General features: G+C 48.3%; 1 protein-coding gene across 3 annotated transcripts in view; it reads left to right on the top strand.

Moving 5' to 3' along the window:
* The window catches only part of LOC137438916 (guanine nucleotide exchange factor VAV2), a 214,629-nt gene that overhangs the window by 48,234 nt on the left and 141,729 nt on the right, over positions 1 to 24,666 (top strand). For 2 of the 3 annotated variants that reach the window (XM_068134389.2, XM_078767432.1), the window contains exons 3-6: positions 5,519 to 5,577; positions 13,863 to 13,931; positions 14,300 to 14,408; positions 14,593 to 14,652. In XM_068134389.2, coding sequence (XP_067990490.2) covers positions 5,519 to 5,577; positions 13,863 to 13,931; positions 14,300 to 14,408; positions 14,593 to 14,652 — 297 coding nt within the window. The remainder of the gene's footprint in view (positions 1 to 5,518; positions 5,578 to 13,862; positions 13,932 to 14,299; positions 14,409 to 14,592; positions 14,653 to 24,666) is intronic. The other variant, XM_068134391.2, reaches the window with a different exon arrangement.

Raw genomic sequence — 24,666 nt, 5'->3', positions numbered from 1 at the left:
CCATGGCACCTTGACAGACTTTAAACAGACAACTTAACCATTCACTCAGGGGTGACAAGACAGAGAGAGGAATGGAACCTACATGAAGCTAGCACATGCGGTATGAGTCCCAGTTTGACCCATCCTCGTGGCACCCTGCTTGTCTCACCAGCCGCATGCGTGGCGCACCATCGGACCATGCAGGTCAGGGCAGAAACCATGGCACAGCAAGCAGGAACCACAAAGGAGAAGAAGACCTAGTTTTCTCGAAGCCAAGCATGCAGGCGAGCAGGAAGGAACCATGGAGAAGACGAGCACTACCCAGAAGCAGAGAACTAGCAGTGTTCCATACCCAGTCAATGGCGAATCTGCACATGGCAATCCGCGAATGTCACGCTGAGAAAGTAGAAACCGTCATGGCATTTCATCATTCACTTGAACTCAATATCTCTATTTTCATTCCAAACAGCACAACTCCAATCACAAATTAAATAGCATTAATATAAAAATAAACTTTTACCAACATTCGTGACATAAACAAATATTTAAATCCGGATGTGGAGTAGTTCTGGACATTTCGGTGAATACAATTACGAATTCAAAATCGTAATAGTATTCACTCAATTACAAATGTCATTCCAATCATAAATTGATACTTCAACAAAATACTGTTTTAAATGATGGTTGTATTGGGATTTTATCAAACGAGGTCATTGCCGTCATCTGTCCATTTCCGGATTAGTGTCAAGTTTGTATCGAGTTAATTTCAAAATCATAATTTTAGTGAGGAATTTTTGAAATCTCCTACCTACCTTACAACATCCGCTGGGATCCCCAAACGTTCCACAGGAGGTTTGGCAGGGCTAGCCCCAAAACTGAGGGAGTAGTTTGGGGACAGACAGACAGACAGCCACTCCTGTTTTATAATATATTGTTGCGGATCTCCGAACGTCGGCCTCCCCCTTATCAAGGGGGGATTAATCCCCTTGTCCTTTTACTGGCCGACACGATCCCGGGGCTATCACGTTCCTTCCGGTCAGCGCTGAATAGGGTGGTTGGTCGAATTGGTCCTATTACGTAAGTACCAGCGCCTTCCGGGAAGCAAGGAAATAACGCCACCTGAACCACGGCATTGGTGGACACGCCGAGCGAAGCGAGCCAGGATTCGGGCTGTTAACAGGTACTAAACCCGATTGGAGCGGTTCTTAATCGTGCCAAGCTTACCCAATGGAGGAAATGACTAAAACGGTCGGACCAAGAGGAAAAGCAATAGCACAATAATTTTTTAACAATTTGTACACTATGAAGAGGAAGAAAAAGAAAGAATGTACAGGGAAGTGGAAGAAGCAGATACACAGGGCAGCCTTATACAGTCTTATACTTATCCCTGGACACTGGCCCATTCACACTCAGACTCACTCACATGGGGTTGTAGATGGTCGGGTTGAGGGTCCACCGATGGCGTCCACAGCTCGTCCGGTCCCCGACTCATACCGTGCAGGCGATGGAAAATGGCAGGCAGCTCTCCGCGTGGTGTAGGCGCAAGGCGGCCGATTATATATCGGGGGATCGGTAAGCGGTTAGCGGTTATGTTGGCTCACGGCCGCGTATGTGATAGGAATGCTGGCGCTTGATATTCGCTCAACGCAAGCCCAAGCTAAATTCCCAACCAGCGATCTCCAACAAGCCCTTCTTTACCGGGTGCCTTTCTCCGCGAGTCCTCACAATGCTCTCTCCCCAACAAAGTCCTTTATAATGAGCGTTGCTGCGTAAGTCCTCCTCCGCGTAAGTCCTTCTCATGCGAGCTCCCTCGGTCAGTCCTCTGAAAGGGCTTTGCATGCGCCGTTATATATCGCCGCTTTAGCCAGCCCTCTCGAACCTCTAGCCACACCCTGTCAGGCGGTCGCCACAGCCCTGATTGGCTGGTGGGGTCTTACCGGCTCCGCCCTTGATGGCTACCTGACGTGGCCACACCCCCACCCTTGCGCTCCGCCCCCTTTTCGGGCCTTACCTCGTGGCTTTTGAGCTGGTTCGAGCGAAAGCCAAAGGGCACACCCAATCACGCGCTCTGGTGTGCACTCTCGCACACCCTCTCCAACGCGCTCTGTTGTGCATCCTCGCACACTCTCTTTATCCATCTCCCACTCTGTGTCGCACTCACTCTCACTTTCACACTCTGTATCACACTCCGTTCCACACTCGCGCTCCGGCGCCGTTCGCGCACTCGCGCGCCATTCACCTTCATACACCTTATCATGGACCTTCCACAAGCGCCCGGGTGACGTCGGGATCCCAAGCGCCCGAAAAATCCTTTTGCGCCAAACACTTTCGTGCCATATACAGCCCTGCTTACCTTCGGGATCCTTCTCTCCTCATGCAGCTGCAAACTTTCATTTTGGTTAGGAAATACGGCATCATGATGCGAACACGGACTTTGCACATATTCCATCTCAATCTCCGATTTAATTCCTATCTCTGCCGTCTCCTTAACGCCGATTTCAACTATAATTATTTCATTTTCTTTTTCCTCGACGACCGCCGGCGCTAATAACATTTTCTCTTCTACTTCGGTGATCGTCGGCTTTTCCATACCCCGTGTCGCGATTTCTACCCCGGTCCACCCGGCTGTGCTTTGCTCCCCCTCGCTGAACCCGCGCTTCTCACATCACGTTCCCTCGTTGCGTACAAATGCAACCTCCTCGCTCAACATGCGATCTATGTCCTTCCCCATTGTTTTTATTTGGCCACCTATTCTGGTTCCAAACCCCGTTAACCCGTCCTTCATTCATTTCATTTGGTTCTCTTGGGTGGCCATCCTGTTTTCCAACCCCGTTAACCCGTCCTTCATTTTCTTCATTTGGCCACCCACGTCCTCCAATTGGCCCCCAATTTGCTTTCTAATCCCCCCCAATTTACTTTCTAATCCCCCCAATTTGCTTTCTAATCCCCCCAATTTGCTTTCTAATCCCCCAATTTGCTCCTGCGTTCTGTTCCCTCCATTTGTATGGCTGCCTGAATCTGCGCCATGAGAGCCTGCACATCCATCACCCCCATTGCGCAGCGGGCACAGCCCTCATCGCCATGTGCGAGGCGCCGCCATTTTGTTCGTCTGCCACCCCTACTGCTGCACCCTCATTGATGTCCTCTTCCATTTCTTCTAATTGTCCCAATTCTTCCCGGGGGTCCTGGGTTAATTCTAACTCCTCCTCATCTACCCCCACCGGCATCCGACCTCCTTGGCTATCCATGGCACGATTTAATTTGGTTGTTAATAAAATTTCGGCCGCTCGTAATGTTGAGTGTGTTAGGCGCACTTCGGGTCAAATCCCACTCCCCGACACCAATTGTTGTGGATCTCCGAACGTCGGCCTCCCCCTTATCAAGGGGGGATTAATCCCCTTGTCCTTTTACTGGCCGACGCGATCCCAGGGCTATCACGTTCCTTCCGGTCAGCGCAGAATCGGGTGGTTGGTCGAATTGGTCCTATTACCTAAGTACCAGCGCCTTCTGGGAAGCAAGGAAATAACCCCACCCGAGCCACGGCGTTAGTGGACACGCCGAGTGAAGCGAGCCGCGATGCGGGCCGTTAACAGGTACTAAACTCGATTGGAGCGGTTCTTAATCGTGCCACGGTTACCCAATTGAGGAAATGACTAAAACGGTCGGACCAAGAGGAAAAGGAATAACACAATAATTTATTAACAATTTGTACACTAAGAAGAGGAAGAAAAAGAAAGAATGTACAGGGAAGAGGAAGAAGCAGATACACAGGGCAGCCTTATACAGTCTTATACTTATCCCTGGACATGGGCCCGTTCACACTCACTCACTCTCAGACTCACTCACACGGGGTTGGAGATGGTCGGGTTGAGGGTCCACCGATGGCGTCCACAGCTCGTCCGGTCCCCGACTCGTACCGTGCAGGCGATGGAAGACGGCAGGCAGCTCTCCGCGTGGTGTAGGCACGAGGCGGACGATTATATATCGGGGGATCGGTAAGCGGTTAGCGGTTATGTTGGCTCACGGCCGCCTATGTGGTAGGAATGCTGGTGCTTGATATTCGCTCACCGCAAGCCCAAGCTAAATTCCCAAACAGCGATCTCCAACAAGCCCTTCTTTACTGGGCGCCTTTCTCCACGAGTCCTCACAATGCGCTCTCTCCAACAACGTCCTTTATAATGAGCGCTGCTGCATAAGTCCTCCTCCGCGTAAGTCCTTCTCATGCGAGCTCGCTTGGTCAGTCCTCTCAAAGGGCTTTGCGTGCGCGGTTATATATCGCCGCTTTAGCCAGCCCTCTCGAACCTCTAGCCACACCCTGTCAGGCGATGTCGCCCTGATTGGCTGGTGGGGTCTTACCGGCTCCGCCCTTGATGGCTGCCTGATGTGGCCACACCCCCACCCTTGCACTCCGCCCCTTTTTCGGGCCTTATCTCGTGGCTTTTGGGCTGGTTCGAGCGAAAGCCCAAGGGCAGCGAACGCTACCGGCCCAACGCGTAACAAACTGCGAGGGGCAATGGGGTGCAGACAGGATAGTGAGCAATGGAGTCGGTTGGAGGGAGGCTGCAAAATGGACGGGGCCTACTCTTATTTGTTTTACACAACGCAGATGCAACTATTGGAAATGGCCTTATCCTAAACACATACTATGAAATAACTAATGTTCTAAGGTGACCTACGTGTTGCATGTGGCCTAACTATGGGGTGCAACCTTTAACTTTGAATGATGTTACCTGTGTGGGTTCTCAAAACCGCAACAATATATATATGAACCCCGTGGGACATGTATGACCACCCTTTGCATGGCCACTGACCCATCCCACTCTGATTGCATGCCCACTCTGATTGGTGAGTCAAGCTGGGGAATTTCAGAATCATGCGTGGTCCCATTCCCTTTCACGTTTTGGATGTTCATATATGGGCTTGTCTGGGCCATATCGTCTCCTTCCACTGAACCCACATTGCGCTAAGTGGCCACGCTAATTGGCTGTAACTCAGAAGACGACCATATAACAACATATTACGTCAGGGGAGGTGCAAGAAATGCAGGGAGGGATGCATGGTGGGGCGGGGGGGGGGGGTGGGGGGGGGAGGGAAGGGTAGGTGTGGCAAACGTACAAACACTTGGGCAGGGCGACTCTTTCTTAACATGTGGCTCGACACCTTTTATTTAATCACAGCATGTACATTATGCTTATTCTGACATGCACTATGAAACAAGTATTTTAATTTATACCCCTTTTTACCTCCTACGCTAGATCTATATATATTATATACTGTACATATATAGATATATAATATATATATATGTATATATACAGTATATACCTTTGAAACTATGTATGGATGTGAAGGGTGAACTGGGACCAGAGTAGTTTGTTTGATTGCAATGCTTTCCTGGAGCCACAGAATCTCTGAACCCTGCTAAAGGTCACTGGGTAGTTGTAATAATTTCCATTGTGAATTTTCCACAAAGTTTTCTTTTTTGGAGCTCTTTCGGCACTTGATGGTACCTTTAATTTAATGCCTGTATTTTCGACAGGTCATCAGTACATTATCCAAGTTGTCCCATCACCATGTGTGTCAAGCACAAGGCATCCGGTAAGTATTTTTTTTTATGATCTAAGGCTGGTAGAGGACCTTATTACATGTATGAGGGTGGTTCAAGATTGACGTAGGCTTTTATTGTAAAACAAATCCAATACTGAAAATTTCTGCACTTATATTGGCTACCATGAGCAAGTTATAAAGGAAGTGATCAAAGCGTCCTAGGTAAAACCAAGATGGCACCCAACATAGTCATATGTGTTGCAGAACAGTGATGTATCATTAAGTTTTAAATTTTGCAATTGGGTTACAAATTACATGAAACTAGCTGAAATTTATTGATGACTATCTGCACATTTTACTGATGCATATCTTTCAATTAACTGTGTTTACATTGGTACAGAGTTCAAAAATGCCCTTTAATTCAAGAGCGATTTTGAGCATTCTTGACCAACTTGATCATTCAAACAAACATGAAAAATGTTAAGCTTTTTTTTTCAAAAATTAAAAAAAACATGGAATTTGCTGGTTTTTTGGAGAATTTACAGACTACTATCAGCAAAACTACAAATTAGATGGATTAGTGTTGGAAGTGTGGAACATTCTTACTTAATATTCAACAATTTTTGTGCAAATTTGGTACTAAAGGAGCCTGCCTGTGATCAAAAGGCAACTTTTGTGGCCATTGCAGCAGACAGAGCTGGGATGCCATGAGATGTGAGGAGATGATAAGAAAATTGTCATGTGATGTCTAGCATTTGTCTGTCATTTCACATAGAGAGTCAATTGTGAGTCAACATGAAGTGGAGACATTCGTGGTTCCCATCACCCCAAAAAAATTCAAGGTTTAGCCTTGAGCTGGAAAGCTTATGGTAATCGTGTTTTGGGACTTCATCAGTTTGATTCATCTGAACATGGGGAAACCATTTATGTATGGTACTACAGTGATGTTACGTAATTAAATTAAACGAGCAATATATGCAGATGACGATTAGACATGCTTTCTCAGAGCGTGACTTTACCGCACAATAATGCTCATCATCAAGCAGCAGATGTGGTCACCTTTACTTTAGCTCTTCTCTTCTTTGAAGTGCAGAAGATGGCTGCGCGTACCATCATCGTTGGGGAGTATGGCTGTGTTGCTGATGCAGTGCTCCCTGTAGATTATGGCAGGAAATTTTAATTTGTTCAAAGTGCCAGCGATAAATCGCCAACTCTTCTTGAAGGACACCGTGGGATCTTTTAATGTTCACCAACTAATGTTCGTTGTCGATGGTTTTAATACGATGGGGATTTTAATGCGCAGGTTGGCTTTAATTGTTCCGACATGGAGCCAAGCCACGGAGGGTAAAAAGGCAATAAACCGACAGTGGGGCAATAGTTGGATATAATAAGCAAGGGAAGAACAAACTGGGAAAGAGGAGAGAGTTGAGGTGGGGAAGAAACATGGTACCAATAGCAAAAGGAATTTTCTTGCTCACCTGTGAAAATTGATCAACCCTTTGGTCACGTAAGCTGAAATTCTCAAATTGAACCAGCCCAACCAAAACATATTTGGAATCAAGCCAGAAAACTCCTTTCATACTTTTTTGAAATACTATTGACCAATTGTATTATAATTTCGGAATTTATTAATGCTTTTTTTCTGTTGCTCATGTTGGCAAAATGAACTGAAACTTTCGGACAACTCCGAACTCCTTAAAAATGGAGACTTGCGCCCCCACCATTCTGCCAATAAAGGGGACATACTTTTCTTTCGCAATCTCAAAATGTCAAATAATTTAAGCTAGATCGATCTATTCTTTCTTGTTTAAAACACCACACAGCTGCACACTACGTTTCCATCTTCTTCCTTTGATTCACTCTAATGCTTTCATTTTCACAACACCTTTCACAATACTCATGAGGTTAACTCGCTAAAAATGACAAGTCATGTGAAGGTCAACAAAAAACCTTTATTTATTGATATAAATATTTATACATGTGTTTTAATTATTTAAAATTATTATTTAAATTTATAATTATTTATATATTTATATAATTATTTATAAATGTATAATTACATGTATAATTATTTAAATATTTATACATGTGTTTATACATACACAAACTGTACAAGAGATTATATTTTAAATCTGAAATAATGTTTTAAAGATTTATATTTGTTTGGGCCCCTGATGGTAAAATGAATCTAACATTTCCTCATTCATATCGTGTAATTTACGAGTCCAGGGAACGGTGTCTAAAATATTATATTGGAACCAGGTTTTCCCTTTATAATATTGGAATATTGGAACCTTTATAATATACTAAGGGGCTCAGCGCAGATCGTGTCGGAGTTAAACTCCACATAATCCCCCACTCCCCCCCCCCCCTTCCCACGCCTCCTGCCCCCAAGCCCTCTCCCTCCCACACTTTTCCCTGCTCTCAAATGTTGTGGTTGTGTGCTTCCCCTCCTCTCCCCATCTTGTCTTCCGCTCCCTCTTTTTGTATATTTTGTTTGTCTGGTTGATTTGTTTGTGAAATAAATGTTAGCTCTTTCACGAGCCTCGATTCAGGATACAAAAAAAATAAAAAAATAAAAAAAATAAAAAAGTCTTAGCGTGGAGGGACATCTGGCTCAAGCAGGCTAAATCGTGCTCGGAATTACCATTACTCATTTTTTTCATGCACCAATAATTTGGCCAGATTATTGTCCCCAAAATCATTGATTATGCTGGATGCACACCCACAATCCAAATAACACCAAACGTAAAATAAAGTGTTCTCTCTTTTGTTCTGATGAAGAGTAAGGCCTGAAACATTCGTTTTTCTTTTTTTCAAGGCAGATCAATCATCATTTAAGGTAATGTTTATGTATTTTTACTTCCTTTCTTGTCCGCAGAGATTGCTGTTTGTGTGCAGATATTAGCAATTATATTCTTGCATATAACAAGTGTAAATGCTGAGGAAGACGATCAGCCATACTACATGAGTGATCCTGTCAGTGCTAATTGGGGTAATTACAAGACATCTGCTCTAAAGATTAATTACTAAATTAACTGTATAATTAATTAATCCCCCTAATCCCCCTAAGGCATTTTCACCACAAACTGCACAACTTTTTCTTGTGTTTTAATCCATCTTCTGTTGCATGCTTTTTTTCAAAATGAGATTTCCACCTGCAAATTTTCACAGCATTGTTCACCTTTAATTCAGGTTTCGTCTAATTCATTCGCTTTTTCAAATTCTGATTTTGTAAATCTTTCTGAGTGTTTTGTTTTTGTTGAGGAATGGACTTGATATTCGACCACGATACCTTGAATAATAAGAACTAATTTATGATGGCGAGGGTCAGTGAATTTATTGCATAACCGTTCCTTCAAAGTATGATTAAAACACTCAATTACAACGGCTTACTCCTCATTATATGTACCGTATAATTTAATGTTATTGTCTTGAAGAAAATTCATCAATGTTATGTTCTACAACGCTGTTCTTCTTCGGTTCGCAGCTTTTTAGGCTTCCTTTTGCTTTTGTTAAATACTTGTTTGAAAGCGTCCACGATACTAACACACATTTTGTTTTTCAGTGGAATGACCTACACGGACATAGGCCTTAAATTGATGATGGTCAAGGCACATTCATAATCCCTATGATTTTGAAATTTAATCAAATAACCCAAACACATTGTAATTGACTGCTTTATCATATACTTTTATACTTTTAATCTCTGTCAAATAATTTAATGAAATGATTGTCATTTATAATATTTATATAATCCTAGCCACCTGGCGTAATTGATTAGGTGAGAGCTGATTAATTATTCCATCCATTCACATGTGAGAGATGTGGGTGGGTCTTCGTTTTTCATTTGTATATACATATATACATAATATATACATAATATATACATATATATACACCTATATACATATATATACACATATATATGCACATATACATACATATATATACACCTATATACATATATATGCACATATACATACATATACATACACATATACATACATATACATACACATATATATGCACATATACATACATATATATACACCTATATACATATATATATACACATATATATGCACATATACATACATATATATACACCTATATACATATATATATACACATATATATGCACATATACATACATATATATACACCTATATACATATATATACACATATATATGCACATATACATACATATACATACACATATACATACATATACATACACATATACATACACATATACATACACACATACATATACATACACACATACATACACACACACATACACATATACACATACACATACATACACATACATACACACACACACATATATACACATACACACATACACACACACACACACACACACACACACACACACACACACACACACACACACACACACACACACACACACACACACAAAGATTGAGCCCCCTAACTTGACTGGGAAGCAAGGCACAGATTGAGTCTGACCCCATCAATTGCTGCACAAACTGTTAGCAACAAGTGTCGCCTGCCACGCTGACACATTGTCTCTGCCCTGCTCATCAACAATTAGGAGGTTTGCAGTCAGGAATATTAAATTTAACTAAAGAAGCACACTAACGTTATGACATGACACTGACGTCATGTACATAAATTATACCAACACATCACCTCCATCCACGTGGTACTCAAGTCTTTGCAGACTGAGATTAAAGCTCTATGGTCACAAAGAGGCAAAGGCAGAGATGTCAATCTAGATTTCACCCTCATTATGGGCTCATCATGACCAACATACCTTAAATTGTTTATTTGTGACCAATCTAAGCCGCTAATAAACAAACCTCAGGTCATATATATATGACCTGAGGTTTGTTTATTAGCGGCTTAGATTGGTGGGTCTTCTTATACTGTGCTTCTTATACTTCTTATACTCTCACTTATACTGTGCTTGTGTTTCCCCCTTTCCATTTTGTTCCCATCCATTCTGCTCCATTTCTTCCATGAGGCTTGATCATTTTTACAACAAGAAAGACCGCACTGTGGTCACAACCTTCGACACACAATATATATATTTTGCCTGCTCTGTCCATTCAACTCCCTCATCCTTGCTGTTGAGGGTATTATTCAATAAATCTCCAAAGACCTTCATGGTTTGGTTCAATGTTGATTACGAATCTGATGGAAACTTGGGTGCACCCACTCCAAACATTTCAGGCAACTCGTGTATCCACGCCGAACAGGAGCGGCAGAGAGGGCTATGTTATTATCCTCTGTGGCGTATATAGATTACAGTAGATCGAGGCTCGGGCCTCAAGAACGTATTACGTCTATTTAGTTACCAAGTTTCCACCCTCCTGCCCTCTCTGTGGTAATAAACCTTTTATTCATAAAAAAACGTGTACGTGGCCATTCGAGGTATGGGACTTTGCCATTAAGCATGACTGAATTGGCTTTAAAAATCCAGCAATAGGCCAATTGGGAAAGCGACATTTAACAGGCATATTATGTGTTAAATAGGGAGGCACGTATGGGCTTGATTAAACTTTAGTAATAATTTAACACTCGACCCAAGTAAAGCCAATGCAAATCCGATGCAACAAAGTCAGACAGTGTATAATCAGCAGAGGCCTACAGACCTAATGTGTTAGGCCCACCAGGAAACAATATGGCGGCCATATCATTTTGTCTTGGCATTATGGTGGGTGGAGTCAAACGACAGATGTGGGTGTGGTCCAGCAGCTGTCCAACCATTGGTACACATTTCAAAGATTGACCCACACCCACACCACCACCACCACCACCAACAACAACAACAGCAACGTGAATCTTGGAGACCTGCAATGGGTCACAGGTTAAAAAAAAGTCTGACCGACTGGCAAACTATTCATCAATTTGTGGAAATCTTTTTCAACGTCGGTTTTTCCAGCAGTTGTCTTTTTATTTGTATTGAGATCAATATAATGTATGCCTTTAACCTGGAATATTGTTGGAACTGTATTGTTCTATGAATATATGTTACTTTTAGACCATTCTCGATGCGTACTCTGCATTGTTTTAATTTCCTTTGATCGTCGTTAAAATTCGTAGTCCTTAAAAGTTTTTCTGTTGAGATTCGTATATTTCCCACTCTGATTCAACACAAGAGTTTTGATAATTATTTACCAATCTTGAATCTGGTGTAACCCTTTTAGGAGCGAATAGAAGATTTTTATGTTTATCATGTACTGTACCTCTGTCTGATATTCAAAATCATCCTCAAATAAATATCAGATTTTGCTGCTATAATTAAGCTTTATTTCATTGTATTTCATGTTAGGGGTAGAATGTTGTCATGTATGGATATATATAAAATATGCAAGTCAACAAATATTGTTGGACTAATGTTTTAAACCATTTCCGGACACCCCTTCTTCAACTGCTCTCTCATAATTTGAGAGTTTTCCATATATTTATCATGTATGTAGATTGTTATTTGACAAGTTATTATAAACCACTTGAAAACACACAAAGATTTCCTGAGCATTTTGTTAACCTGACATATTCTGTTTGGATCCTGTAGCCTTGAATCTCATATGAATCTTTCATGTTTTTTCTTTTAATCGTTTTTTCTTTTTAATGTTTTTAATAGATTGGCTTTTATGGGGGGTTTATCCAAATAATGATCCATTTTAATACGGTTTATATTCCTGTTAAAAATATAATTTATAATTTTAATAGCCGGCGAAGCCGGTGTTGTGAATGAACGCGTACATATTATGTTGAAAAGCCCGATTTTGCTGAATCCTTTGAGAATTTCGAAGCTTTGACGCACCAAATCGCTCCATGGAGGCCGCCATCTTGCGGATGCGGAAGTATGCATAAAAAATTGCAAAAAAGTTCAATAGGAGTTTGTTTCACCCGTCTTTGTTTGATTCACAATCCTATGCACCTCTAATTTGTAATTAAAATACTTTAAGACCAACCTCGTTCCCTGGGCCCGCACAGGCCCTGGTTATCTTCAACGAAAATCGTCACCAAACACCGGAACCAATGAGATTCGAGCATTTGAAAAAATATTTCAAAAACCAAATCGTTCCATGGAGGCCGCCATCTTGTGGATGCGGAAGTATGCATAAAAATTTTGAGAAAAAGTTCAATAGGAGTTTGTTTCACCCGTCTTTTTTTTATTCACAATCTTATGCACCTCTAATTTGTAATTAAAATACTTTAAGAGCAACCTCGTTCCCCGGGCCCTGGTTATCTTCAACGAAAATCGTCACCAAACACCGGAACCAATGAGATTCGAGCATTTGAAAAAATATTTCAAAAAAGCTTATTAACGCGTTTCGGAGGCTGAAAACGGCGTCAAATATTCTAAAATTGACGAAGAATTGTTTTTTAGAAATCTCGCGGCCGTCGGGGATAGTTTTTCACGGCCGGAAATATCCGAAGTTGAGACGGAATTCACCGAATTAATCAAGAAGGAAATTTTCTCAATTTTAATCTCATCCAGAATGCAAATGGTGTCATTTTGAACTAGGTACGGTACCTACTACACCTACCTACTACCAACTACATAACCTACTGATGCCATAGTGATGGGTAAAATAGTGGCAAGAGGCTTTGGCTTCGCCGGCTCATTGCGGCTTTGCAGTGGGGTACTAGTAGTATCTTCATAACCTTGATATTTCATGTATTTGTATATATGTATCAGTATTTGGGATTTAAACTGTTTTCCAGAAGAGATATGTTTAACCCAATCTTTCTTTCTTTCTCTTAAACCATCACTAACAAACTTGTTATTGAAAAAAAGGACACTCTTTTGACATGTTGATTGTGACTTTTTATCTCTACATTCTTATAATATCCCTTTTAAAACCTCTTTATTACAGAGTTTGCAGAGTGCCTTTTTGGTTCCTTTATCTCTGGCTATTTGAATATATTTTCTAGTTTATAAATGGTTTGAATAATAGGATTTTGAAACGTGTCAGGGCATATTGTATGAGTCACAAAACTTTTTATTTACTTTAAATCTTATTTATGTAGGAAATGTATTGGTTTATTGCATTGCATTTTTCACTCCTTTCAATGCCTTTTGGAATGCCTATGATATTAAATCAAAGATAATATTTTAAGTATGATTTTTCAACAACTTTTTCACTCTAATTATACGTAATATTAAATCAAAGATAAGTGATAGCTTTATTTTACCAACAGGAGCTATAGAAAAATAGTTTTGAAAAGCGCTAAATTAGCTTTGAGAATCAAAAAGTGATAAAAAAGATAATGTGCTAATTTTATTATCAGTTCACTGATAAGGCCTGCAATCCCTATTTTTGCTGACAGACCTTTTCCCCAAGAAGAAATCACTGACTGTGGTGAGGACATCTACAAGAGTCTGGAGGAAATGGCTGAGTGAGTGTTTTCCTCTACCAAAACTGAATGTGCTTTTTTACCTGAATACGAGTGTGATATTGGCACAACCACATTTCACACAACAATCATAATCAGCTGATTGATCGTGCTTGCACATAAAAGCTGTTTGGTGTTGCAGTAGGGAATTGCTTCACCTAATTTTGTGAGGTTTGACTCTTTTGATCACTCATCCCATACTTTAAGAGGCCATCCATAGTAATTTTCTGACCACCACCCATTTCCCTCCTCATCCTTCCCTTGTAGGGCCCATGCATCCCTGCATCCTTACATCCCCTTTTCCTTTTACTTAAATTCACTACTACCTCCGTTTTGTTTTTTTCCCATCCCTTCTGCCTACTTTTCTTCAGTGAGCAGGACATGGAGGATGCTGATGATCTGTATGATTGCGTTCCAATTGAGGATGATTGTGGTGACATCTACGATGACGTTATGAAGATGGAAAGGCGAACTCTTCCAGTATGTTTTTCTTGAATAGCATTTTTTTGGCCTAAACTTTACAGTATGGTTTCTGGCCGCAAGCCTATCTGCTGATACACCTGACCCTTTCTCTTCCTATGTCTTTTTATCTCTGTTTCTCTTGTTTTTGTTTGTCTTGCCTTACCCTGCCACTTGTTCTCTGTCCTGGTGCTGGTTGGTCCAGCTTGCTGCCGATAATGGATTTCCGTCTCTCTGCCCCACGTTGCAGAGGCGGCTGGTCCTGGTAAGGCCTTGTCTGCCTGTTCCCATTATGGATATTTTATCTTTTTAGCTCCCAAGCCCAGTTGGGGCTTACATTTTATTTTGCGTGCCCTTAGTCCGTCGGTGCATCTGTGTCTGTCTAGACTCTGGAGCCTCTAGTCGGAAATGACGACGTATTTCTTTCATATTCAGCACATGCACGCAATAACATCTGGATGAGGCAGATCACATGATTTTGGGATCGGAGCCAATTTGGAATGTTACATTTTTTATAGGGAATAGTACAGAATTGCATATGCTTGTGGGAACCATTATTTATTTTTATACACTTCATCTATAGTATACTCGTATGATGGTAAAATGTATATAAACTTTACCATCATCCCTAATGATCAACACAAAACTTTTAATTATTTATTTCTTTACATACACTTACCATTTACACAAACTACATACCACATTTAATTATTTATTTATATGCACTTTGCCATCACTGATACCTACATATCCCCATGAATTATTTATTTCTTTTATACGTCGAGGTAGCGTACAAAGAGAGGATGAGGGCCGGGTATGACCAGCTTGGTGAAGAAGACCAAGGTTTGGAGGTAGAGTAGAAAGGTACAGAGAAGTGTTTTGGGGAATTGCAGAAGTTTTCTCTGGAAGGACATCAGGAAAGGGTGCATCGTCTAGGGATAGAAATCGGGAATGGTGGACGGAGGAAGTAGCAAAGGTAGTTGGTGAAAAGAAGGATCGGGCTTGGAAGAGGTGAGAGAGGATGACAACTGCATGCAGGGTTGTTGCACCTGATAGGGCAAAAGAAGAAAGCAGCAGGAAGAGCTGTGGATAAGGCAAGGAAAGAACTGGAAGAGGATGTGTACAATAAGTTGAAGGAGGATGGTGGGAAGAAGATGATCTCTAAATTCTCATGACAGGGACGAGGATAATAAGGGCATGAAAGGGTGATTAATGATGATGGTGGGGGTCTAGTGATTGAGAGGGGCAGTGTTGAAAGTATGGGAAGGCTATTTCAAGGACCAGTTGAACCAGGGAGGAAGCAACATGAGCTGGAGCTTCTGTGTTATGTGGAGGGGAAAGTGGAATTAGGATCAAGGAAGGAGGGGTGGGCAGCATTAAAGAGGTTGAAGAAGGAAAGAGCGCCAAGCGTTGATGAGGTGTGCACAGATATGCTAATTGCAGTGGGAGAAGTCAGAGTCAGTTGGCCAAAGAGGTTGTTGAATGAATGAATGTATGTATGAGAGAGGGTTCAATTCCAGAAGATTGGAGGACAGGGTTACTTGTACCAATATGGAAGAGGAACGGCGATGTTCAAGATCCGGGGAAGTACAGAAGCATTATGCTCCAAAGTCACATACTGGAGAGGATTCTGGACGGGAGGATAAGGAAGAGTGTGGAGGTGCAGATCGATAAAGAGCAGCAGGGGGTTAGAAAGGGTATGGAGATGATGGATGGGATGTTCGTGTTGGGACAGCTGGTGAGGAAGAGGTTGTAGGTGCAAGGTGAAACAGCATTGGGATATCTGGACTTGGAGAAGGCCTATGCCACTGTCCCAAGAGAGATGGTGATGGCGACTGAGATGGATGGGAGTGCCAGAAGCAGAAGTTAGGTTGATGTAAAGAGTTTACAATGGAACGAAGGGAAGACTTTTGATTTGTCCTACGATGTCAGAGGAGATCAGCTTGAATATTGGTTTGAGACAAGGAAGCGCACTCAGCACACTCATGTTCATCATGGTGATGGAGCTGATAAGTAGGAGGGTAGAAATGAAAGGTATATTTGGGGAGGATGTGTATGCGGATGATTTGGGTGTTATGGCGGAGAGTAAGCTGAAGATAGAGGAAGCACTGGGAGAGTGGAAGTCGGCATTTGGGAAGCATGGACTGAAGATGAGTATGGAGAGGACTAAGGTGATGTGGGTCGGGCAGCAGAGAAAATAAATTAATATCGGGTTAGAGAGGAAGGAGATGAGATAGGGATAGAAGGGGGGATGGGACAGTGACTGGGGATGGTAGGCCGCAGGCAGAGTTGTGGAGGAGGATACAAGTGGGTGTGAAGGTGTGGAGGGGGGTGGAGGGAATGATGACAGACAGAGAAAAATATCAAGGAAATTCAAAGGGAAAGTTCTGGTGTCTTGTGTAAGGTGACCTACCTTTGCAGTCTGGAAACAGTGGCACTGGCAGAGACAACAACAGAGGCTGCAGGTCTGCAAGAACAACTGGTGAGGATGGATGAACTGAGGAAGGAGATTGGTAAAAATCTGGCTGAAGTGGGTTGGCCACATTGTGTGGATGGGGGAAGACAGAATGGCAAAGAGAGTGAATAGGTTGAGGGTGAATAGAGTGACTAGGTTCCAAAAGACATTTCCTCAACAAAAGACATTTACACATGCTAAGGGCCAACTTATGATCCCTGAGGTGACATCAGTTTTGGACTGTGCCAACATTTCTGACCGAGCCGCAACGATGACGCTCGGAGTTGCAACGAAGGCGATGGGTGTCGATCTCGAGCAGGTAACCTTCTAGAAGTTCTATCAGGAGGCACCGTATGGCAAATCGAAAAGGTGTCGCAATGGAAGTCTTCATGAACTTCAAACCTGTCACTCCACTTCTGCACCACTGGGATGCCAAACTTCTCCCAAACATTACCGATGGCAAAGATAAAGTGGATCATGTGGCCATTCTGGTAACAGGCAGAGGCCAAGAGAAGCTCCTCGGGGTGCTGAAGATTGAGAAAGGATCTGGGACAGAACAGGCACGGTTCTGCTCAGAAATAGTGGAGAACTGGGGTGTGAGGAACCGAGTGGGAGGCATTGTCTTCGACACAACATATGCAAACACTGTGCCTCAGATCAGTGCATCCATTAAACTCGAGCACGTCTTGGGATGATAGTTGGTGTGTGTGTGTGTGTGTGTGTGTGTGTATACATAGAGTCATCATCTGAGATCCATGTGGACGGTTACGTGCACCACGAGCATTTTTTTGGTTTCTCACGCATTGTTAATAATGGCGCTCAACCGTAACGTGATGGACAAAAGTGATGGTTCAAAAGGGTGGGGAAAGTGATGATTTTGTGCAAACATCGCCTTCCTTGGGGGGTGGAGTGGAGAGGGGTGGGGTTCGCTGAGTTACGGAGCTGCAGGACGATTTATAAAGGAAACACATCGACAGACAGATGACAAAGGGGAATTAATTAAGAGATTAATAGTGGAGGAATGGTGGAGGCTTGAGACGAATTACAGAAGGGAGGGACCAAGTTTAATCCGCTCCTGAACGTTTTATCTGCTTCAAAGCAGCAGGAAGCCGCATCGTAAACAATTTATATTTATTTCAATTGTGATATGTTTATTTTTCCCTGCAGCCCACCCTCCTCGATATTTTCTCAAAGCCCAGGATCTTAACACCGTTGATTCATCAGTCTGTGTGCCGTCCCTCGTTTAGTGTGCGACGGGGAGTAATTGATTAGATTTTGGTGAAGATCCGGATCTGGATATGGATACTATCATTTCAACTGATTCTTCACCATTGAGAGATATAGCCAAAGACGATACATGAGAGATGGGACACGATATTTCAAAAACTTGTGGACGGATTCGGACAACATTTGGTGGATGACTTGGGTAGATGACAAGAACAAGCTGATGAAATTTCCATCTAGGTCCGGATGCATATCCGCCCCATCAGTGGAGTACAAAACGTAACCTGTTCAGCCTGGTGGAGGTATGCGCTCTACCGTTCTAGTTTACACTGAGATTGCTTCATGGTCATGGGGGGAAAACATTTTGAATACCATGAGTCGTTTAATAGAACAGTGGACACAAAAGGAAGACTGGTCCCTTCACAAAACGATGCAGTATGCTGCTGTAAGTATGTAGAACATGGTACAATATACTGCTTATCTGAAAACTTTAGTAAAACACAGTTAATGCTTTCACAAGAGATTTAATGAATGGATCATTGACTCAGAACCCCCAAGATCATAGTAAAGCGCGGCGTTACGCGCGCTGCTTGCGAGCAAGGAGGAAGCGGACAAGCGGTAACTTATAAGCGTCTTTATTTCAGGAGCCCACTGTAACACTGGCGCGCTCCGGGCTGCGCGCCCGGTGTATATCATGAGGCCAAGTTCACCATGCCCAGGAACTCCTGCAGCCCTCTGATCGTGCGGGGGCGCGGAAACCCCTTCACCGCCTCCACCTTGGCCGGCAGGGGGACGGCTCCGTGCCTGGTGACACGGTGCCCCAGAAAATCGATTATGGCGGCGCCGAACCGGCACTTTGCGGGGTTCACAATCAGGCCATGCTGGCCCAGGCGTTCGAAGAGCGTGCGGAGGTGGCGTAGGTGCTCTTCGCGGGACGCGCTGGCGACGAGGATATCGTCCAGGTAGACGTAGACAAAATCCAAGTCGCGCAGGACGCTGTCCATCAGTCGCTGGAACGCCTGAGCCGCATTCTTCAGACCGAAGGGCATGCGCAGGAACTCGAAGAGTCCGAATGGCGTGATGACCGCCGTCTTCGGGACGTCCTCCGGCCTGACGGGGACCTGATGGTAGCCGCGTATGAGGTCCACCTTCGAGAAGAAGGACATGCCCGCCAAACGGGTGGAAAAGTCCTGAATGTGGGGGACGGGGTAGCGGTCGGGAGTCGTGGCGTCATTGAGACGGCGATAGTCCCCGCACGGTCGCCATCCCCCGCCGGGCTTCGGCACGATGTGCAGCGGCGACGCCCAAGCGCTCTCTGAGCGCCGAACGATGCCGAGTCGCTCCAGGGTAGCGAACTCCGCTTTTGCCACCGCCAGCTTCGTCGGCTCGAGGCGGCGTGCCCGGGCGTAGACCGGTGGCCCGACGGTGGGGATGTGATGGGCCACCCCGTGCTTGACGGCCCCCGCCGAGAAGGTGGGCCGCGTGAGGGCCGGGAAGCCGGCAAGGAGGCGGGTGAATGCGTCCGCTGCCGGAAGCGTACAGACCAACGTGGCTGGAACCGAACCGTTCGGCAAGCCGCTTGGCAAGCCACTCGTTGAGCTGCTCGCCGAGCTGGGCAACGCACAAGCGAGCGAGCTGAACGTCTCGGCCTGGACAAGACGTCTGCGCTTGACGTCGACCAGGAGCCCATTAGCGCACAGGAAGTCCGCGCCAAGCAGTGCCATGGGCACGTCGGCGGTGACGAACGTCCATCGGAAAACCTGCCCTCCGAACCGCAGAGAGGCAGCGTTTTCCGTACGCGTCCCGTTCGCGGCAAGCAGCGCGGGGCCCCCACCCGCGGCGTGCTTGTCTGACGTGCCGGCGGGAACGACACTCACCTGCGCTCCCGTGTCGCACAGGTAACGGCGCCCGGAGAAGGTGTCCGTTATGAACAGCAGGCTGCTCGAATGGCCGGCGCTCATCGCCACTATTGAGCGCCGGCCCGGGCGTTTCCCGACCTGTTGAAGGAGCATGGCGGATGACACTGCCGAGCTTCGTGGCCGAACTTGGCGTGGAACCAGCACCAGGTGGTGGAGCTGGAGGAGCGCGGCTGACTCCGCCAGGCCGGTGGAGTTGGCGGGTTTCCCCGCGGTGGCGGTTTTCGCCGCGGCGGTGGGCGGGGCGTGGCGGCGGTCACGAGGTGCGTATCAGCATGCTGCGTATGCTGTATAAGCTGATGCTGTGGATCAGCAGCATCAGCAGCATTAGCAGCATCAGCCACGAGGGCCGTGACGGCCACGCCGACTCTCGCCCGCGTGTCCGAAGCGGCGAAGTACTTGTCCGCCTCGGCCGCCAATGCTCGGGGTTCCGTTAGCCCGGTCCCGGCCAACGCGAGGCGAACCTGCGCTGGAAGTTGGCGACGGAAAAGCGCCCGGAATAGAGAACCGGGGGCTTCGTCGCCCAACAGTGACAGCATATGGTCCATTCGGACCGACGGGCGCGTGTCACCGAGCTCGGGGAGATCCAGGAGGCGGTCGGCCCGTGCGTCGTCCGTGAGGCCGAACGTGGCTAGGAGTAGCCGCTTGAGTGCCTCGTACTTGTGGCCGTCCGGTGGGTGGCGAAGGACGGACACAACTCGAGAGGCTGTGCCGGGCCCGAGGGAGGCGACGACGTGGCAATAGCGCGTGTCATCGCCGGTGAGGCGCCGAAGCTGAAATTGGGCTTCGGCCTGGACGAACCAGACTTCGGCCTGAGCCTCCCAAAATTCGGGAAGTTTGATGAAGTTGGCCATGGCAATGGCATCGCGTGTGGAAGGATCGCTCCAGCAGATCCAACGTCGAGGGTCACCAGTAAAGCGCGGCGTTACGCGCGCTGCTTGCGAGCAAGGAGGAAGCGGACAAGCGGTAACTTATAAGCGTCTTTATTTCAGGAGCCCACTGTAACACTGGCGCGCTCCGGGCTGCGCGCCCGGTGTATATCATGAGGCCACGCCTACCCCTCGGGCGTGACCACCGCCCACTTGGTGCGCGGAATGATGTCACCACGCCAATGGGCTTTTGTGTCCGTCACACGCGCCCCCCCAGAATTCCCGCGCACCTGGAGGGCCAGTTTGCGGGGCAGACGAATGACCCGGCCGAAGCGCCCCCTGGCGATCGGCGGCGTCCGGGGTGCAGGGATGCCAGGTGGGATGCCCCTGGCTGCCCCTGGGATGGGTGCAGGACCGGGGGGCGGCGCGGCGGCGGGGCTGGGCGGTGCCGGGGTTCCGCCCACAGGGGGGCGGCCCCGACGTGGGGGTCGGGCCACTGGCAGTGGATGGTCCACGTCGAGGTGGGCCGGCTTGAGGCGGTCCACCGAAACGCGGTCAGGAGTACCGCCGATGTCCAGGGTGAAGTGCTTCGCCCCGGTCTCCAGCACGTGGAAAGGCCCGTCGTACGGGGGCCGCAGTGGTGTCCGGTGGGCATCGTGGCGGACGAAGACGTACTCCGCCGTGCGAAGCTCCGGGGCGACGTGCATCGGTGGGTGCCCATGGCATGCCGTTGGCACCGAGGCGAACCTCTGGGCGGTCTCTTGCAGAGCGGAGCGCTGCTGTGCCGCGGACCATGGTGCCGTGGAGTCGGGGAGGAACTCGCCCGGCACCCGCAGCGGTTGCCCGAAGACCAACTCCGCCGCGGATGCGCGCAGGTCCTCCTTGGGCGCCGTCCGGAGGCCCAGCAGGACCCAGGGGAGCCTGTCGACCCAGCCGCCGTCGCGGAGGGTGGCCCGGAGCGCGGCCTTCAATGAGCGGTGAAATCGCTCACACAGGCCGTTAGCCTGGGGGTGGTAGGCCGTGGTTCGGTGCAGCCGGACCCCGAGCCCCTGCGCGACCACCCCCCAGAGCTCCGAGGTGAACTGGGGGCCGCGGTCGACGAGATGTCTGAGGGGGCGCCGAACCGGGCGACCCAGGTGGCGATGAAAGCCTGCGCGACATCGGCCGCCGTTGTCGACGCCAAGGGCACGGCCTCCGGCCACCGGGTGGTGCGGTCCACCATGGTGAGGACGTAGGTGAAACCCCGCGAGGGGGGCAGAGGTCCCACCAGGTCCACGTGGACATGGTCAAACCGGCGTTCTGGCACCGTGAACGGGGCCAATGGGGCCTGGGTGTGCCGGTGCACCTTGGCGCGCTGGCACGCGAGGCACGTCCTGGCCCAGCCGCGGACGGCCTTCCGGCTGCCATGCCAGACAAACTTGTCGGCGATCAGCCTTTGGGAGGCCCTCGCGCCCGGGTGGGACAGGCCATGGATGGCGTCAAACACCTGGCGCTGCCAGCCCGCGGGCACGATGGGGCGAGGACGCCAGAGGGAGACGTCGCACAAGAGGGCCGCGCCCGCGCCGTCGAACGGCACCTCGGTGACGCGGAGGCCCGTGACGGCGGTCCGCAAGGCCTGGACGTCGGGGTCAGCGGCCTGGTCCGCTGCCATCCGGGCATAGTCGATGCTGAGGTGGACTGCGTGGGCGACGGCCCGGGAAAGGCAATCCGCCACCGGGTTGTCCTTCCCCGCGACGTGCTGGATGTCCGTCGTGTACTCGGACACAGCCGAGAGGTGACGCTGCTGCCGGGCCGACCACGGCTCGGTGACCTTGCCCATCGCGAAGATCAGCGGCTTGTGGTCGACGAAGGCAGTGAACGCACGGCCCTCGAGCAGATGGCGGAAGTGCCTGACCGCCAAGTGAAGCCCGAGCAACTCGCGGTCGAAGGTACTGTAACGGCGTTCGGGCGGGCGAAGCTGCCGGCTAAAGAACGCCAGCGGTTGCCAAGCTCCATGCACCCATTGCTCGTGCACCGCGCCCACCGCGTAGTCCGAGGCATCGGTGGTGAGGGCGATCGGTGCATCGGGCGCCGGGTGCGCGAGCATGGTGGCGTTAGCCAAGGCGAGCTTCGCGCCCGTGAACGCCGTGTCCATCTGCTCGGTCCAGGTAATGTCGCCTTTGCCTGGCTTACCTCGGAGAGCTTCGTGCAGGGGGCGCAGGAGCTGGGCGATACGGGGCAGGAACCGATGGCAAAAGTTCACCATGCCCAGGAACTCCTGCAGCCCTCGGATCGTGCGGGGGCGCGGAAACCCCTTCACCGCCTCCACCTTGGCCGGCAGGGGGACGGCTCCGTGCCTGGTGACACGGTGCCCCAGAAAATCGATTATGGCGGCGCCGAACCGGCACTTTGCGGGGTTCACAATCAGGCCATGCTGGCCCAGGCGTTCGAAGAGCGTGCGGAGGTGGCGTAGGTGCTCTTCGCGGGACGCGCTGGCGACGAGGATATCGTCCAGGTAGACGTAGACAAAATCCAAGTCGCGCAGGACGCTGTCCATCAGTCGCTGGAACGCCTGAGCCACATTCTTCAGACCGAAGGGCATGCGCAGGAACTCGAAGAGTCCGAATGGCGTGATGACCGCCGTCTTCGGGACGTCCTCCGGCCTGACGGGGACCTGATGGTAGCCGCGTATGAGGTCCACCTTCGAGAAGAAGGACATGCCCGCCAAACGGGCGGAAAAGTCCTGAATGTGGGGGACGGGGTAGCGGTCGGGAGTCATGGCGTCATTGAGATGGCGATAGTCCCCGCACGGTCGCCATCCCCCGCCGGGCTTCGGCACAATGTGCAGCGGCGACGCCCAAGCGCTCTCTGAGCGCCGAACGATGCCGAGTCGCTCCAGGGTAGCGAACGCCGCTTTTGCCACCGCCAGCTTCGTCGGCTCGAGGCGGCGTGCCCTGGCGTAGACCGGTGGCCCGACGGTGGGGATGTGATGGGCCACCCCGTGCTTGACGGCCCCCGCTGAGAAGGTGGGCCGCGTGAGGGCCGGGAAGCCGGCGAGGAGGCGGGTGAATGCGTCCGCTGCCGGAAGCGTACAGACCAACGTGGCCGGAACCGAACCGTTCGGCAAGCCGCTTGGCAAGCCGCTCGTTGAGCTGCTCACCGAGCTGGGCAATGCACAAGCGAGGGAGCTGAACGTCTCGGCCTGGACAAGACGTCTGCGCTTGACGTCGACCAGGAGCCCATTAGCGCACAGGATGTCCGCGCCAAGCAGTGCCATGGGCACGTCGGCGGTGACGAACGTCCATCGGAAAACCTGCCCTCCGAACCGCAGAGAGGCAGCGTTTTCCGTACGCGTCCCGTTCGCGGCAAGCAGCGCGGGGCCCCCACCCACGGCGTGCTTGTCTGACGTGCCGGCGGGAACGACACTCACCTGCGCTCCCGTGTCGCCCAGGTAATGGCGCCCGGAGAAGGTGTCCGTTATGAACAGCAGGCTGCTCGAACGGCCAGCGCTCATCGCCACTATTGAGCGCCGGCCCGGGCGTTTCCCGACCTGTTGAAGGAGCATGGCGGATGACACTGCCGAGCTTCGTGGCCGAACTTGGCGTGGAACCAGCACCAGGTGGTGGAGCTGGAGGAGCGCGGCTGGCTCCGCCAGGCTGGTGGAGTTGGCGGGTTTCCCCGCGGTGGCGGTTTTCACCGCGGCGGTGGGCGGGGCGTGGCGGCGGTCACGAGGTGCGTATCAGCATGCTGCATATGCTGTATAAGCTGATGCTGTGGATCAGCAGCATCAGCAGCATTAGCAGCATCAGCAGCATTAGCAGCATCAGCCACGAGGG

This window comes from Myxine glutinosa, chromosome 13, assembly GCF_964187855.1.
Source record: "Myxine glutinosa chromosome 13, kmMyxGlut1.1, whole genome shotgun sequence".
NCBI classification, from domain to species: domain Eukaryota; kingdom Metazoa; phylum Chordata; class Myxini; order Myxiniformes; family Myxinidae; genus Myxine; species Myxine glutinosa.
The sequence above is the reverse complement of the archived record's forward strand: the minus strand, read 5'-3'. Positions and strand labels throughout refer to the sequence as shown.